Source organism: Acomys minous (assembly GCF_964271855.1).
Source record: "Acomys minous genome assembly, chromosome: 4".
NCBI lineage: Eukaryota > Metazoa > Chordata > Mammalia > Rodentia > Muridae > Acomys > Acomys minous.
Window position 1 is genome coordinate 127,856,345 of NC_140486.1, and position 18,077 is coordinate 127,874,421.

At 48.3% G+C, this 18,077-nt stretch overlaps 1 protein-coding gene across 7 annotated transcripts in view; it reads right to left on the reverse strand.

The window, feature by feature from the left end:
- PTPRM (protein tyrosine phosphatase receptor type M) overlaps positions 1 to 18,077 on the reverse strand; it is a 687,660-nt gene that overhangs the window by 15,242 nt on the left and 654,341 nt on the right. For 4 of the 7 annotated variants that reach the window (XM_084778138.1, XM_084778141.1, XM_084778140.1 and 1 more), the window contains 8 exons: positions 14,943 to 15,059; positions 9,862 to 10,016; positions 9,489 to 9,624; positions 8,036 to 8,185; positions 6,990 to 7,163; positions 5,941 to 6,072; positions 3,327 to 3,452; positions 1,727 to 1,890 (listed from right to left, as the gene is read on the reverse strand). In XM_084778138.1, the coding sequence (XP_084634264.1) occupies positions 1,727 to 1,890; positions 3,327 to 3,452; positions 5,941 to 6,072; positions 6,990 to 7,163; positions 8,036 to 8,185; positions 9,489 to 9,624; positions 9,862 to 10,016; positions 14,943 to 15,059 (1,154 nt within the window). Of the gene's footprint in view, positions 1 to 1,726; positions 1,891 to 3,326; positions 3,453 to 5,940; positions 6,073 to 6,989; positions 7,164 to 8,035; positions 8,186 to 9,488; positions 9,625 to 9,861; positions 10,017 to 14,309; positions 14,361 to 14,942; positions 15,060 to 18,077 lie in introns of all 7 variants that reach the window. The other 3 variants (XM_084778137.1, XM_084778136.1, XM_084778139.1) reach the window with 1 other exon arrangement.

The window sequence follows — 18,077 nt, forward strand, 5'->3', positions numbered from 1 at the left end:
CACTTAAAGTTGGGGTGGCCACCTTTCAGACGAAGAGTTTGCGGTCCTTCAATTTGGGAGTGATCTCATCGCAGCTCCTTGCGGCGTTCCTCAGAAAGGCAACATATGCTTAGACGCCGAACTCCTAAAATCATCTAAGCATCTTCCTGACTGCCGTGCCTTTTATTTGCCTACTCCATCAAGCCACGTCCAGCTGGCTGACTAGGTGTACAACACGGCCAATGAGAAAGTGTGGGTGAAGTGCTCTGGGAGGCAAGGCATTCTCCCCTCAGCGGCTCTCAACACTGATGGCACACGGCAATCATCCAGGAGTTTTTAGTGTGCAGATGCCTGGGTTCCATGCTGAGACTGAGATTTAGTTGGTTTCCGTGTGGCCTGAGGGCTACCCAAATGACTGCCATTGCACAGGTCCCATTGGGAAGCATGGCCTGAGATGTTTACATTTTAGCACCTGCTACAACGGTTGACCTAGATGTCACCCTTAGAGGACACTGGCTCTGTGCTTGTCAACTTTCAGTCCCTGTGACAAACACGGAATAAACAGCTCATGTAGAGATGATGGCATGTTTGGGCCACAGTTGTGAAGTTCCCACCCCATGACTGGCTGGCCTGGTGGCTTCGGGCCTGGTGAGGTAGCATACCACTGGGGGCAGGGCAGGGCATGTGGCAAAGGAAGGGTACTCACCCCATGGCTGGGAGACACAAGGAGGAAGAGTCCAGAGTTCCATAATTTCACTTGGGGCATTGTCTCCAGTGACATACAGACCTCCCAGCAGGCAGGCCCATGAGGTTTTCTCCTAGTACCAACTGAGACCAAGCCTTTGCCATGAGAGTCTCTACAGGATATTCCAGACCAGCCTATGACAGACTCTAGTTGAATCCTATCAGTGGCCCATTTCCAGAGAACATCTCTTGCAAGAGGGATAGAAAAAAAGGAAGAAAGATTCTGCATGGTGTCCAGTAAAACAATCAGTCACTCCAGTGAGGTAACCCAGCTTGGCCATGTGGGAAGAATCCTTGGTTATGGTATTTGCTGATTTCAAGTTACCAACAGTCAAACAACCAGCCCCCGCTGAAAATTCCTGACGATGTAACTGTAAGCTCTTGAGCTACGAATTACCCACTGAAGCCACCCTGTGTTTTTCCTCTTCTCTGGTGGTGGGGGTTGGTTCTAGTTCCAGGGTAATGTGTATTTTGATCACGGTGACAGAGCACCTGTAGTTTGAATGTGATTTCCAAGTTCCCGTGGTGGGAACTTCATCTCCGGAGACATTAACGATATTTGAAGTTGAGGCCTTTGGGAGGTTCTCCGGATCAGATGAGGGGTCTCCCTGGCATCTGTGGCTCTATGAGGAGAGTTGAGAGTACAAGAGTGGCCTTGTTCTGTTTTGCCACGTGATGGCCTCTGCTGTGTTATGACCTTTACCTGGTGCTTTGATTTACCAGTTTCCAAAATGGGGTCGGGGGACTAAGTCCACCTCTGTGGTTTATAAGCCTCCTAGTCTCCTGTATCTTGCTGGGGGAAATGGAAAACAGGCCAAGACACCCAAGTACACGACCTATGTGTGTTGTGTTCCTAGGAAGCTGACTGATCATTCAGCCAGAGCTCCGATCGTCCCTCTCGCCCAGGGCTACTCATGCATTCTGTATTTACAGCAGGAGGAAGGCAAGCAAGTGGGGAGCGGGGTGTGCCTCCCCCGTGACGAGAGCTCCACAGCGTACTTACAAGCAGTGCACGACTGTGCGGCCTTCACCGCCATTGTATTCGTCCTGCCATTTGTCCACCTGGCGGATGAGCTTCAGGAAGGAACGCTTGGACACAGGTGTGTCCCTGTACATCGGCCAGCCCAGGAACTGGAACTGCTGAACCATGCGATGTCCATCCTGGGGCTGCAGAGGGCAAGGCAGCAATCAGGGATTGGGGGGCAAGTCATCACTTCCTGGATTCCGGGGGGGGGCCTGATCCCTCCCGCTTCATCTTCCCACCAGAGCTAGGTGTTACTAAGGAGATGCTGAAGGCGGCATAGAACCAGGGGTGATTCTGCAGGCTTGGAGAGTTATGACTTTAATCTCTGGTGGTTATAAAGATCCAGGTGCTTTAAATGACAGGCCAGAGATAAACAAGAGTGGAGCAGAGTGCTCACATTTTTGCAAAAGCCGAGAGAAAAATAACATCAGGATTGACCATGTTGTGTATTATGTGGAAAAATGGCCTCGCTTTAATTACAAGTAAATTAAAGGTAAGGGATAAATTATAACCTGGGAATGTTTGTGAGCTCAATGCAATGTAGATCCAACTCTGTTCTCTATATAATATGGCTTTGATTAACAATGAGGTCCTTGCTGAGCTATCGATCACTAATTAATCATTACGTATAAACAACCAGGATTGCAGAATTAAAAAAGAAGTATTACAGGCTTCAGCTTTGGAAGGGCCCCCTTGGCACTCAGCACTTCTTGGCACAGGCTGGTCTCTAGGATGCACTTTCCTTGTCAGCTCTTTCTCCTCCTCTGCCTCAGTCTCCCCTCGTCCCAGACCTGGGGCTAACAGGAGCCTCTAGGTTCAGTTCTGGGGTTCCCTTTTCATCTTTGGGACTCACTGGTTGGTTTCAGTTAGTTTCATGGCTTTAGGTATCACACACAGGTCAGCCAGCATGTAGACCTCTGTTCTGAATGTCACCCTCATGTACTCAAAAGCCAACCTCAGGGCTCAATAGTCACCCCAAACCTACTGTGTCCCAAATTGAGCTTCAGCTCAGCTCCTTACCCCGAAGCCATATGTTTTTCCCACAGGTAAGACAATTCCAGTTAATGATGATCAGGCCACTTCCTTCTCAGGAGCCAAATCTAGACGGTCACCTTGACTCTCGCTCTGAGAGCCTGCTGCCCCAGTTTCAGGATCTAGCAGGCTTTCTCTACCACTTACTATCTCCAATCCCTGTCATACCTCTGTCATGCCTCTGCCATTTGTCATCTGGCTCTGTCTCACAGCTGCCAGGACTCTCAGAGAGCAGAGTTTACAGATGTAGAGCCCGCTATCAGTGGCAAGGGAGGCCCTGCAGCTAGGTCCCTGTGCTCACACCCTCACTGCCTCCTGCGCTTAGCTCACTGATCCCCAGCCACAGCAGTGTCCTACTCTACACAGAGCTCAACAGGTCCAGCCCCCTAGAGCTGTCTTCCTAGCGAGCTCATAGCCGCTGCCTTCCTTCCTCAGCGTCCGCTCACATGGAATGCCTACGACCGACCCCGGTACACAGTAGGCCGGCCAACATTCAGTTAGACAAAATGAAACCCCAGTTCAAGCACCGCGGTCCCCGGGGTCTTACCCGGGAGGCATTGTAAATCCGGAAGATCCTGCTGATGATGTCTTCTTCCAAGTCTGCAGACACAAATTCTACCTGGATGGGGCCATGTCTGTGCACTCCGTTTTCCGGCCAGTACTGCGGACACAGCTGAACCCAAGACACAGAATGACACGTGTGATTACAGGAGAAGATCGACGGCGCTTTGACTAATGTCGGCATCAATACAATTCTTTGAATTTCAGTTCCTCTCATTCCTAAAAGGCCCAGCCACCAGGACTTTCTGTGGTGGTCATTAGAGTCTCTGTGACACAGCAGCCTTTTGTAAGGTCTCTCTTGCATGCTGAAGGGGATGCCTGGGCGCCGAGGAAGATGCCATTGGCCACCATTGAAATGAAGATACTTAAATGGGCATGCCCAGGTGGCAAGACCCCGTCTCTGTCATCTTCTGAGGGACTGCTGGGAACAGGCTAACTTTGGATACTATTCAGAACTGGCAGCGTGCTGGGTGTATCTTTAAATTCTTCGAAAGGAAACTGACGTTACACAAAAGTAGGATTCATGGCTTGCATTTTCTTTCTTGATGGCTTTAACTTTTGAAATGATATAAAATTTCACTGTCACATGTGGCAAAGGTTGACTTATTTATTCAAGATCACAAGATAAATTCTCAGTTAACAGAATCAACTGAAACAATATGCTGTCCTTTAGCCTCTTACCCACAATAATGACTAAGAGGGACAGTGGGTAGCCGAGACTATTCTTTATATTAACTAGGTCTGCTGAATTTAGGAATTACATTTATTTATTTTTCAAATAATGCTTTCCATGGAAATTTTTTCTTCCTCGCCAGCATTTCCTGGTGACAAGTTATTAAACTGCCTTGTCAAGCAGTAGCATGTGGATGTTTATTTCCTCTTTGATTCCCAAGGGTACCCACCCATGGTTAAGATTAACAGGCACATGGCAGAGAGCCTAGACCGTGATAAAAGCCACAGGAACACATTTAAGTGGTTCTGCCCATTTCTCTGTGGGCAGAACGGCCTAGCTCTCTGCTTATTTTCCCAGTTCAAGCGCCCGATCAAATGCTTGCCATTTATACCACAGAAATATGAACGGCCCAGACTGGCATCTCTTGGCACACCGTGTCCTACATTCTGCCCAGGGAAACCATGTAGAAAATGGCTTAAATGGTGCATAACGCGTCCACGAACTGGCTTGATAAATACTTAAAGCGGTCGAGCAGCAGCCCGTACGCTCGCAGAGCCCCAGAGTTCCAGCTCCCAGTTTGGCATTTGCTGAGACCCAGCATCCCAGGAGCCTCTCAGGCTGCCCTCTGGAAATCAGCAAGATCTGCAGGATAAAATGGGGAGTCCCTTTGTTTCTGACTGCCAGTCAGCAAAGGTTTGGTTGGAGTCCAGACAGTGTGCGATTACAACGGGGCTTTAGCACTCAGACCGGAGCTCAGGTCATGGATAGATGACCCACACGCACCTTCATGCAAGGAACAAGGCAAACTGACCCCACCCAGGGCACGCATCCCTTACCCCATGCCTGGCCTTTAAATTTGTGAAGTGTAACTGCTGTCTAGAAGTTAGAATGACAGTCTCTAGATGGTTCTATTTAAACGGGGCGTGCTTTTGCAAACAGTGACAATCTGTTCTGAGAGTGGAGAGGAAGGAGGGAGAACTCTAAGACGTTGAGGCTAAGCCAAAAGGAAAAGACAGGAACAAGGCCTGCCATTATTATTTCATCAGCTAGCTTCTGAGCGAGAGCCTCCGCCATATGATGCATCGTCTCCAACATAATTAAAAACCTTAGCTGCGTATGTGACATTAGGGTTTGGGGAAGATACCTTGTCCTGTTTAGGTGCTGAAAGAGGCCAGGAGCCTCCACCACAGCTCCTGCCCTACTTAAGACAACAGCTTTTTCTACTGCATAGGAAATGAAGTTAGTTCCCAAATAAGTTTATTCTTAATACACATCGAGCTTGAAGTTTTCCCAACGCCCTCTGTCATGGGGGTGAAGTCTGTGCTGAGAGTACGTTCTGTTCCCACAGGGCCTTGGTGCTGACTCTCCTGACAGCTCCCCCCAAGGGAAGTCTGCTGCCCTGCTCGCTAGCATGGCTTCCTGCTTCCTCTCTGCTGTCTGCCTGAGCTTATACCCGAGACCCGCTTTTGTTTCTTTTACTTCCTTTACAAAGAATCAACAAAGCCAACTGCCATTCTTTAAACCAGCTTGCCTCCCTCCACTGTGCCTCCCCCTTGCAGGCCCCGGCTGAGCAGTTCCAAGAAGCCTAGATGCCCGAGCGTGAGATCAAGGCCTGTCTCACCTGGTTGGCTTGCTCTGTCTTTAGCTCACGGCTCAGCTCGGACTCTGTCTGTGCCCCTGAATCTCACTGGTGGATGTTTTGGTCGTTTATTCCTATCTTTCTATGTCCCGTGTCTCTGCCATCGGGGTGCCTTCTTGGTTTTCACCGGCTTCCTTCTGTAGCCTGTAACTCTCACTTGTAACACTGGTATTTCCATGCCCTTCCACAGGCCTCTAAACACTGGGTGCGAGGCTTGCCCATCTCGTACAAACGAGACACACACGACACCGTGACTTGAGCTCTGCCCGGCAGAATCCCCGGACTCACCTGGGCAGGATCCACATCGTTGAGCATAACGACGGACGTGCAGTGATAATCCAAGACCAGTCGCCAGAAGTCTTTGACGGTGTTTGGCAAAGGATGCTGGGTAACTATAAATGCCGAAGGCTGTTTGTAGCTCTGCAAACGCAAAAGAGAAAGATCCAGATATACACAGCACAGCGTTATTCTGTGCACATGGAGATGTGCAGCACGGAGCACTGAACGTATTTAGTGCTTGTTGAATTTTATCACCACTGTTAACACCAAAATGGACTAAATAAACAATTTTTTTTTGTGAAATTATGATGAACTATTCTCACTTTAAAACTATGGGGACTTCCTAATTATTTCTTACCATTTTAAAAATATTTCTGACAGGCAATGTATTGACTCTTTCCATATTAATAACTTTAGTGGAGGAAGTTACTTTAAACACTAAGTACAATGAAAATAGTTTTGTTTCCCCCAAAACTTGTTTGCGTGTTGTTTATCTAGATGACACTCTTACTTATTCCTGCCATAAAAGATACACATGCTTTTGTCAGCTCGGGGAGCTTTAAACAAGCTTCGGCCCCTTTTATGGTATCATACCAAGAGAACTAAAATTCACACATTAGCACTGGAAAATATCCATTTTCTTCATCGTCAGTTGAATAGCAGGAAGTAAACCGACTGGCGAGAAGCAGTGAGTTGTGCTTTCTTCCCGTTTTAATTACCGCCTAAATTAAGAAGAAAGAGAACTAAATATTGCCAGTCACAGTATCCCCTGTCCTGCCAGAGGACCCGACAGCTGCCTCTTGCTCTCTGGCCAAGCAGACTAAAAACCTGACTGTGTGGCTTAGGTGGGTTCCATTTCTGAGTACGTTGGACAGGTGATGTCTGAGCAGGAACTTCTGCCCCACATAAGGAATGCTAAATCTATTTTTGTGTTTGCTGGAAAGAACAGCTGGCCCTGACAAGGCCAAAGGGGCAGATAAGCACTCCCAGGCTGCTTGGGGCTCTGTCTCAAGGATACTCATTGGTCATTTCCTTTCCATGCACCCAAAGTGGCTTACATCCATCAGGGCTGCGTTGATGTAGTTGCTGCTCTCGCCATCGATGGTGATGAGGAAGGGCAGGCAGCGGTCTGGAGGCAGGATGTCCATGCAGCGGTTTTTCTCATGGTTCCGTGGCAGCAGGGCAATGCTGCAGTCCTCCACACGCAGGGTGGGGGTCACCATGTTGAGGGTCTGCAGGATAAATGGGGGAGGGGAGAGGGCGGGGCCTTTAGCTCCAGTTAGGTCACCATAGGAGGCCGATTTCATGCTTTCTTACAACTCGATGGTGTGAATACATGTATGAAATCACTGTGTTGTACCCCATAAACATGTGCACTTATAAAGTGTCAACTGAAAGCTGTGACACAACCGTGAAACTCCCGAGGAAGCGTGGGTTCATAATATGGTCTAGAAGGAATATATGGGCAAACTGATTCTTTTAGAAAGGCGTGTAAGGCAGAGAACAGTGCCACGGTACCTCAGCTGGCTGTAAGGTGGGAGTCTCGGAATTCTACCAACTACATTTCCTCGGTCCGTCCTTGTGTTTTGTCTGCACACAATGCATAACAGCCAGAGGCAAAGGGCCGTGCAGATCCATAGCACACAGCACCAGCAGCTCATGTACAGTTGGATAAAACCTGAACAATAACTTTTCCCTAAATGAGGATTTAGGCCCTCGGAGTATTCTCAGAAGCCATCTCCAGGGCTGGGTTGCACTCAGGGTTAGTTACACTGTGGACCAGGTGTCCTGGGTCTTGGCCCTGGTTGGTCCCTACTTGAAATGAAAATGGCTCTGCTAGACTAGTGACTTGAAGCCATGCAATTCTGGCCCTGGGAGCATTTGGCCTGATGCTGCCACTGACAACTGAGAGCAGAGCCCTTGGTCCTGATAAACACCCATCAGCTCTGCAGGGACATCGTCCAGTCCCCAAAGCCACTAGTCCCGAAGTTGTGAGGCTTTGTGCTGTTGGTTCAAGGGCCTAGGAGTTTACTCTGAGAGTTTCTAAAGAGGAGAGTCATAGCCTACCAGACCCCTCATCCTCCCAGCCTGGATCCCCACTTACCCGGAATTCCTCTTTAATTTGGCTCGAGTTTGTCTGTGGGTCCAGTTTGTTCATGTCATAGTACAGGGACCTAACTTGGGAAGCAGGGATGGAGGTGTCGCCACAAAGACAGGCTTCCAGGATCGCATCGTGGATAAATACATACTGCTCCTGAAGAGGCAGATGGACTTACTCAGTGATGGAGAACTCGAGATAAACCCAAAGGGCTGGTCAGATGTGGGCTAGTGTGCTGTCAGCCCTATGCCACCAGGATGGCAGGGGCGATACATTCACAACAGAGGAAGAACCATGCTAAGGCCCTGGTGCCAGCAGGCTGGGTTGTTGAACACCGTAACCCTGTTCCTGACAGCCAGGATGCCGCTTGGCTGGGAATAGTAGGATGAGGAAAAGGATCTTTATGAAGACTATTACACAGAACAACAAGAGCAGGTAGGGCAGTGGCTAAAACAGTTCCCTAATCTGCCACCACGAACTTGGAACTCAATACTTCCGATGAGGATTGAGCGTAATTTGGTGGATGCTGGAAGAATTTCCTAATCAAGTTCACAATATAAAACTCTGAGAAAACAGTTTAGTCATGACTATTAGGCATGGCTTTATTTTGAACCATTAATTAATTAATGGTTCTGATTAACTATAAAAAGAAGTCCCTAATACAGCTATTGTACGTGTGTACAGTCTCCAGTTAAGGGGGGGCTCTGGAACTTGGGGTGTGGCTCTATGATGGAGAACCTGCTCACATGTGCAAGCCCGTGGATTTGGTCCCCATCACCATATTAATAACACATGTAAAAAGTACTTCCCGGTGTTGTGGCTTGGCGGGGGCGTCCCCTAGAATTGACCAAGTTTCACCATGGGTCCTAGGTTCTGGGTGCTAGGTCCAGGTATATGTTTGAGACATGCTAACTTATTGATATACCTTGTATTTCAACTTTAAGAGTTACTAATTGGTACAGAGCACCACAAATTGGGCCAAGTCCCATGATGCCTTGCAGCAGGGAAGCCCTTTTCTGGGCTAGGAGACTGGCTTGGAACAGAGGAGAGTGCCCTGCAGCTGCCTGGCAGACGCCGTGCCATTCTCAGGATCTGTCTTGCCTGCTTCTCTGCTACTTTAAGGGACAGACTGAACAGGAATAGTTCCTTGGCACAGACAGCTGTGTGGATGTGGGTTGATGGCTATGGATTCCGGTCCCTGGAAAACTCTTGGCCCAGAATCTGTAACTTGAAAAGTCCTTTTTTGTTCGTTTTTGAAAGAACAGATGAAAGAAGGATGGAGGAAGGAAAGAGGTTGGGGAGGGAGGGAGACATGGAGGGATCAGGAGTTGGCAGGTACAGAACTTTTCTCCTAGGGAATTTGGTAGAAACAGTGGGCACACTTCTTCTGCCCAAGGAGGTGGGTATGCAAGACAGACAACGGGGACTAAACCATGGGCCGGAGGGCCGGCTGCAATACCTCTGTCTGCACCATGTTGACTCTCCTGGACCGAAGCTCCCGGACACAGTTGTAGATGTCCACCACGCCCTCCCTCTCTGCCATGTCTAGCATGATGTCGATGACGATGAAGCAGCCTGTCCTTCCTGCGCCAGCACTGCATGGAGAGAGGAGCCTGTCAACCAAGGACAGCCACAACGCTCCCAGTGTCTCTGCCAGCCAAGGGGAAGGACCACCACAACGCTCCCAACGTCTCAATGGTTAACCATGAAAAGGTGCGTGCTACCAACTTCATCCGGTTCTAGACGTTTTCCAGGATTTCGACGGAAACCCCACACCCATAACCGGTTCATGGTTCCACCCATGAGGAGGCAGCACCAGGGGCTCTCCTTACCTGCAGTGTACCACCAACGGGCCTGCATTGGGTGGGCTCTTGGATTTGACCTGCCGGACAAACCCCAGCAGGCCAGTGGCATGGTAGGGGACGCCATGGTCTGGCCAGCCGGTGAAGTGAAACTGCCTGATCTCTCGGATTTCATGAATGCCTCTCTGCGGTCCATGGTCAGCCACAGCAGGGAGGAGAACAAAGGAAAGAAACAATAAGCAAGCAGAGGGAGGCAGGAAGAGAAAGGTTCCCTGGGCTTCAAACGCTGCATCCCCCGGGAGAAGGGTGTCTGTAGCTGTACCACTCAAGCTGCTCGTAGGTGTGAGACGGAGGTGATGCTGAGGAACATGCTAACTTACACATGCAATTCTGGAGATGAATGGGTCTCTTTGGTTCTGCGAACACTCTTCCTTGCGAAGCAGGCTATGTTAAGAAGCCGTTCACCAGCGGCTACTGGAATGTTAGGACTTTTGTCCTGGCTCCAGGTACCCACATGGTGAATACACACTATCAGTGTTCAGGAAGTGTTTACTAAAAGAATAAACGGGAACTCCTTTTCAAGCAGACAGACAAGCATATCTGTTTTCATCTATGGCTCAGTTAGGTTTCTCTCTCTATTTTAAGCAAACGTGTAGCCTGTTCACTCAAACACTAGCAATTCTGTGACTGCAAATACTTCAAGTGCTCGGGTGCCAGAGTGACAGAAGTATGAAGATGCCCTTCCTGTCCTGGCCATTTTCTCTGTGGAAGCAGGCATGTCAGGAAGCAAGAGGGGCAAGATGTGCCTCTACTGGAACTCTCTGTGTGACCAGCGAACTGAAGACGGGGCCCTGATACTGAGAGGTGTGAAAGGGAAAAGACTTTATGCTAATTTTGGTTTTTAATTTGCTCTTATTTTTTTTTTTGCAAATATTTAGCTTTGTATGTGTGAGTGTTTTGCCTGCATGTATGTGAGTGCACTACATGCTCACAGAGGTCAGGACAGGGCACTGGAGCTCCTGGTTGTAAGCTGCCATGTGACATATGTGTGCATACGTGACTGCAGCTGCTCATGTACACACATAGGCACATACATGGAAGGCATACAAGAACACTGGATATCTTCCCGCTCACTCTCCCATCTTTTTTGAGACAGGGTCTCTCACTGAACCTGAACCTTGGACGGTTCAGTTTCTCTGGGTGGCCAGTGAGCTCCCGGCATCTGCCTGTCGCTGTCCTCCCAACACTGAGGTTGCAGGCACACACTGAGGTTGCAGGCACCCACTTTTATGTGTCCTGGGCATCTAAGCTCAGGGCCTCTTGCTTTCACAGCAAGCTCCTCACCCACGGAGTCATGTCCCAGCCCTAAAGTCTGAAAAACAAAAATTACTTTTGAAACTAAGGCTACAGGTGAATCATCTGGGACCCACTGGCTGTGCTGTGCTCCCACATCCGGCCCTTGCTTTGCTTTATTACATCTTGTAGGTGAACACGCCTGGACTTAACCAGATTCCCCACCAATCATTCCCAAGTGTTTAGTGGGTGAAGGATAAATCCCGTATCATTATGGGCTTGGAAAGGGTGGGAGAGGTGAGCAATCTTTAAGATAATTTGCTATTTGCTACCAGTGTGTTAGTGTGTCTTTCACAGAATGATGCGCCAATGCCAAAGCTCTCTTTGCTGTGGAGATCCTATTCTTCACGAGAGTTTGAACAGTGAAGAAGAAAGTGGACAGGGACACACAGTGTGATGAACTAAACAGGCTCCAGGATCCCAGAATAATGGTACCAGGCACTTAAGAGCCAAATTTTCCCATCACTGAAAATTACGTTGGTCAGCTCCAAAGACTGTCAGAAGGCGGTCTAGTCACTGTCGCCTGTCCAACCCTCAGAGAGCTTGCTCCCTGGGAATTATGCACAGTGACTTGGCAAGCCACCGGCCTAACCTGATGGCACGTATCCTGCAAATCAGGACAGCTTTGGCAATAAATGCCCATGGCCTCCAAGTGGGAGGGGGGTGCGATTTATTTATTTATTTTTGGCCTGGATTTCTGAGAGATTGTGTCCACTGAAAGCGGGGTTACAGATCCCCGTGAGGAGCCGTGCGGACACTGGGAATGGAACTCGGGCTCTCTGGTTCTCTGCTAGAACAGGTGATGTTCATAGCCGCTGAGCTAGGGATGTGATTTTTATCCATTCAATTTCAGTCTCAGAGTGACAGCCATTGTGAGTTGGGCTCTCAGCTTTACGGCTCATTTTCTTTTCTTTTTTCTTTTTTCTTTCAAGATAGGGTTTCTCTGTGTAGCTTTGGCTGTCTTGGATTCGCTTTGTAGACCAGGCTGGCCTTGAACTCACAGCGATCTCCCTGCCCCTGCCTCCCGAGTGCTGGGATTAAAGGCGTGCGCCACCCCGCCAGGCCTGTGGCTCATTGTCATAGCAAGGGGCACATTAGCTTCCAGGACCCAGGAAACCTGTTCCTACAACAAAGTTCCATCCTCTGATCTGCTCATTCCTGTGAAGATCAGCAAAGGAAATTGCTTCTGGCTCAACATTCCTTCCTGTACATGAACAACAGGTTCTCCTGGGGAAAAGCACAGGAGCCACCAGCAATCATAGCCCAAGTACTTCCCAGCTGGATGTTAATCACATTATTTCCTTAGTTTTCATTAGAAAAGCATTAATGCTGTATATAAAAAAAGTGTAAGTCATTTAATGCTTCTATGCAGTATAATGGGAGGGGATCCTCCGCCTCAGATCATTGCGCCTATCCTAAAGTGGGTTTACTGTATGTCCGTGGAACGACTGGCTGAATCATGAAGTGAGAGGAATTTTTTTTTTTTTTTTTTTTTTTTTTTTTTGGTTTTTTGAGACAGGGTTTCTATGTGTAGTCTTGGCTGTCCTGGACTCGCTTTGTAGACCAGGCTGGCCTCGAACTCACAGCGATCCGCCTGCCTCTGCCTCCCGAGTGCTGGGATTAAAGGCGTGCGCCACCACGCCCGGCGTGAGAGGAAATTTTATTCTTCCTGCGTTCTCTAACTGCCGCTTTCTCTCTCAACACTCAGGTATCTTGTAGGCGCAGAGGACAGGGTGATCACTTCCAACTTTCATTCTGCTAAGACAGACAAGGTCTGGGTCCATGGGGAAACCCTAGAGTTGCCATGGCAACATGATGGGCATCATATGCTACACAGAGCCCTTAGGTATGTGGGAGAGAGAAGGAGGCCATCGGATGCAAACTAGGGGCTCGTCAGTCCCGGGCTATGGCTTTCTGGGCGCCTTGCTGAAGAACCCAAATCTATCCCTCACCTTTAGGTCTCTTGCTGCATCCTGCTCTCAAGACAGAATTGCAGGAACCCAAAGCACATATCTAACCTTTAAAAAAAAATTTTTTTTAAAGTTTCCCCTTTAAAGAGAAAGTTTCAAAGTCCAAGAAGTGTTCTATGGAAGTTAAAGGACAGGGTTTCCTTCAAGACTTCAGTTGTCCAGTCTGGAAATCATTAGCACGCCATCTTGAATCTCCCAATGCTTTTGCAAGCTCCTCCCTGCTCCCCCCGCTACACCATCTCTTCATTGGTCGCTTCATGATTAAAATAGCTGGGCGTTGGAGGACCATTTCTGTGCAGCTGGGAATGCAGCAGACACAATAAAAGGTTAAAAACAGAGCAAAGAAACAAACTAACCCTTCCTTCAGCAGCCAAGATGCATTTTCAGCTTATTAGAGAGCTGACCATTGTTCAAAGAACTTCACGTTTAAGCAGTGGCTTAAGAAAAAGCCACCGAGGGTCTTTTATTGCTATCTCTTTTAATGCAGTTATTCATGAGCGCTCTTGCCAAGAGCCATACAAAAATCCTGCAAGTGCTTTTCTTGCACAGTCCTGCCTGAGAAGGAAAAAAAAAAATTGACATCAAAGTGTGAGGTTTAGAACTCGAAGAATTGAGTCAACCAGAACTTCACATTCTTTGAAGTCTCCAAGCCTCCCTCTTGCTTATTAAAAAAAAAAAAAAAAAAAAAGACAGGCTACAGGAAACAGAGGCTAGATGGCACGAGAAACATTAAAATAAACTAAAGCCTTCTTGGCTTTGTGAAGCTGTCATGAATTTGGATTTTCAAACTAGGAACTGCACTTCCAGTTAACGGTGTGAATTAGACAACGGGCAGATCCTGCAGTTCCCCTATTCCCCAGAGATGCCCTGCTTATTCTAAAAAGTGCTTTTAGGTGCAGTACACCATAGAGTCAGATGGGCCGGGAGCTAAGAGGCCAGCACTCTGGCATCACCCAGCCCTCAAAGGGCTCTGCTGCCACTTGGTAAAGTGAGAGCAGAATGAATTCATGACAGATTGATCACTTCAGAGCGGCAGCTGTGGAGGTCTGTCTGCGTCCTGGACGATAGGCTCTTGACAGGAGAGCTGTGGGCCTCTGAGGGGCAGGGGGATCTCTCAGTCACGTGTCACCTCCACCTTCCTTCCCCACAGCCTACCTGTGGCACTTCTCTGGATGGGCTGCAGTTTGCTTCACCTTCGGCCCCTCCCTATGTCAGCAGAAAGAGGGACAAGGAGAGTTCCCTGTTATGGCCTACAGTGCTTCCCCGGAGAAGCAGCCCTAGCCATGCGCATGGGATGAGGTGAGAGAGAGTCGATGTACTGCATTCACCCAGGCGGAGGGCAGAGTGGGAGTGAACATGAAAGAAGGTGCTGGCTCATGCAAGGCTGCCTGTGACTGACGGAGCGCCCCCTCATGGCAGGGAGGTCGCTGCCACCCAGAGAACCCCTCAGTTTCTTTGCACTTATGTCGACCCGGTACTGGGAAACCCAAGTAGATACTCAACACAGTGGGAGCCTTCTCAAGCCCCAAGGGCATTTCTCTACACGTACTGAACTTTGCTTTATGAATCAAGAGAAAGAAAAAAGGGCCAGACAAAGATCAGCCAGGCCAAAATGGAAGTAGTGCGGTAGACATTGACACTATTTTTGGGTTTAGCAAAATACGGATCGCCGTGAAATGGGAATGGTGTACGTTAAGGATGGAGCTGAGCTGTTACAGAGTCAGAGGGCCTGATTCTAGAGAAGCTGAGGAGGAGGCTACTGCGCCTCACTCCGGCTCTCTCACTCACCTTTTCCACTGCGAACGTTCTTATCACGTACTCGGCCAGCAGCTCAGTGTCTATTAGGGTCACTTTAATGTCCTTATAGATCTCGGTGTCATCTGGCCAGTATTTGCAGCACTTCACCTTCAAGAAACACAAAGGGAATCATGGGTTTCGCTTTTTATTTAGTTCCTTCAGTGAGGGGGGGTGGCGGGTCATACTACGATTTACAGGATAAATCTGCACACACACAAGCTAGCCACATGACCCAAAGCAAGTCCTTTTGCTGTTGTTTTTAGCATCACCTGTTCCCCTCACTCCGGCTCTAAAAGAAAGTGAACTGAAGTCACGGGGAGACTGGGATACAGGGGAGTGAACTAAAATTAACAAAGCGTAGTTATTATCCCGTTATAGAAAGCATTCGTTTCTCATTCTTCACCACTCAGGAAATGGCCTGGAAAAACAAACCAGATTTTAGTCCCTCTGAATCTTAAGTTTCAGGAAGTTTCAATACTGAAGATGAAATGAGTCACCCTGGAGAGGGACGGCGCTTTGTAACTGATTCTGCATCAGGCTCACAGCCTCGCGCTACGGCTGCTTACAGATACAGGGGACTGTCTCTCTTTAAAGTTAGTTTCAGGTCAGTACACAAGGTAGTGTGTTTTATCACGACACCTTCGTACATGTCATTATATTTGTCTACATGTGCCCCTCCCCCATAGTCCCTCCTCACTCTGGAGCTGGCTTCCTTCCTCACCCCTAGTAAGTGCCTCTTTTGGCTTTCTTATTACATCTATTCCGTTGCCTTCTCTACTTCCTTCTTCCTTTATGATCTCCTCCTCCTCACAACTCCTTTCTAGTTCCCCTCTCCCTCACAAATATATACCTATATATACATACACACCATATACATATACTATTGCAAATCTAAGTTCCATGTACATGAGCAAGCATGGAACTTGAGTCTTTCTGAGTCTAGCTCTTTTCACTTAACAGGATGATTTCCAGTTGCGTACATTTCCTGGCCAATGTGATGACGTCATTTTCCCTTATGGCCGTATGAAATTCCATCACGTCTTTGAAACACCCCCCCAAACATGATTTACATCCTTTGTATTTCCTCTGCCACAATCTACACTTGGGCTCTGGGGTCTTCTTACGGGGATGTGCTACACAGACAAAGTCAAGAAGCCAGCCCCCAAGTGGAGCCCCACACACCGACCAGTGCTGTTGCAGGAACACTGCCGTCCAGCTCTGTCCGTTAGATTCGCGAGATGTCTCTCATGTGGGATATAGGTGACTTTAAAACATTGGCCACAACTGTCATTTTTATTTTCTATTATTTTATGTTCAAGGACATACATTTACCCAAGTCTATGAGCCAAAGCCATTCCTTCTGTTTAGGGTGCTTTTTCCCATTCATTTATTCCCATGTGATACACCCCTATTCTTTAATACACATTGGATACTCCCACCTCCCTAAGACTTTTATCCACAGATGTGAACTCGCTTTGATTTCCAAGGAGCATATCTGGTAGCAAAGATGAGATCCTTCACGCAACACTCGGCACCTGGTTGCTCTTGGCCAGTGAGAAAGGGTTATTCTGCTTATTTCTCAGATCCCACGGCACCTGGAGGTCATGCCCCACACATGAGAAATATGCAGTGGCTGCACAGGGCTGTATTTCACGGAGAAAGACATAGGATAAGTGTAAGAAGGAAAATCCCAGCCTGGGAAAATTTTCAGAAAGGATTATGGGCTAAGAAGACCTTTCAGAACGGCAGGAATCTGCATCACGCCAATGCTTACAGTGTGGCTGTGGCTGTAGCTAGTAAGGACTCTAGCTGCCTGGAAACTTTTGAAGCTCTCTGCAGGTTTAAGATAAACTTTATTAAAGTTAGCTGACAATATATAAGTCGGGGTTTGAGGCAAGAGGCGCGTAAGGCAAAGAAAGGCTTGAGCTCACGTTGCCGGGGACCCCCATCCACAGTGTTTGCCTGGAAACACGATCTGTGATGTCTATAGCATCTCAGCAATATGCACCATGACACCCAAGCAGCATCAGAAACCCCCAAGATTAAGAGAAACCTGTATTTTGTTCACTTTACATCCCAATTGTAGCCCCCTCCCTGGTCACCTCCCTGCTCCACCCTCCCTCCCTCATCCCCCCTCTTTCCTCCCCTAGTCCTCCTAGCCATCAGAAATGGGGAGCCCTCCTCTTCTATCGTCTGACCTCAGCCTTTCAAGTCTCATCTGGTCTGTCTGCATCCTCTTCCTCTGTGGCCTGGTAAGGCCACCCTACCAGGGGAAAGTGATCGACAAGTGGGCTCAGAGTCCATATTAGAAGTATCCCCTACTCCCCATATTATGTGACTCACAAGGAGATGGTGCTGCCCATCGACTACATCTGAGCAGGGGGCCAAGGACCTCACCATGCATGGCCCTTGGTTGGTGCATCAGTAGATGCAAAGTCAGTCTGGTCAGATGGTGTACATGTAGAGGTCTCTAACTTGAGGGTGGCCATAATTTCATTTATAGACTGTCCAAGGTCATTCACAGGGGTGCTGACATAGCGCAGGACTTCTCTCTATGCTGAGGCCCTTGCTTTCATCTTTTTGTGACTTCAATTATGCAAGCAGAAGGCAGTGGACAAAGCTACAGCTATGGTATGCACATGCACTTTAAAAATGGAGTAACTCAATGCAATACAACTAAAAGTGTATTTCTGTGAAAAGCACAACAGAACAATAACAAAACACACATACCCCTGCAACCTGTGTTATACCAGGGATCTTTTACATAATAAAAGCCCCATATCTGGCATATCATACTTGATTAACAACAGGTACAATCGGTGTAGGGGAGTTTGTTATATGGTCGCCTATCTATTTTAGACTCCTTTCCCTCTCTGCCTGGGAATTTTTAATAAATATAAACATGAGGCCTCTGATGTCTTAGGGTCAAGGAGTTAAAGCCTGCCAGCATAGACTGAAGGTCTAGAGGATTCAGAGCTCTTCAGAGATCTGCAACTAATGAGATGCAGCAGAGTGCTCCTGTGAGGTGCAGCAGAGTGCTCCTGTGAGGTGCAGCAGAGTGCTCCTGTGAGGTGCAGCAGAGTGCTCCTGTGAGATGCAGCAGAGTGCTCCTGTGAGATGCAGCAG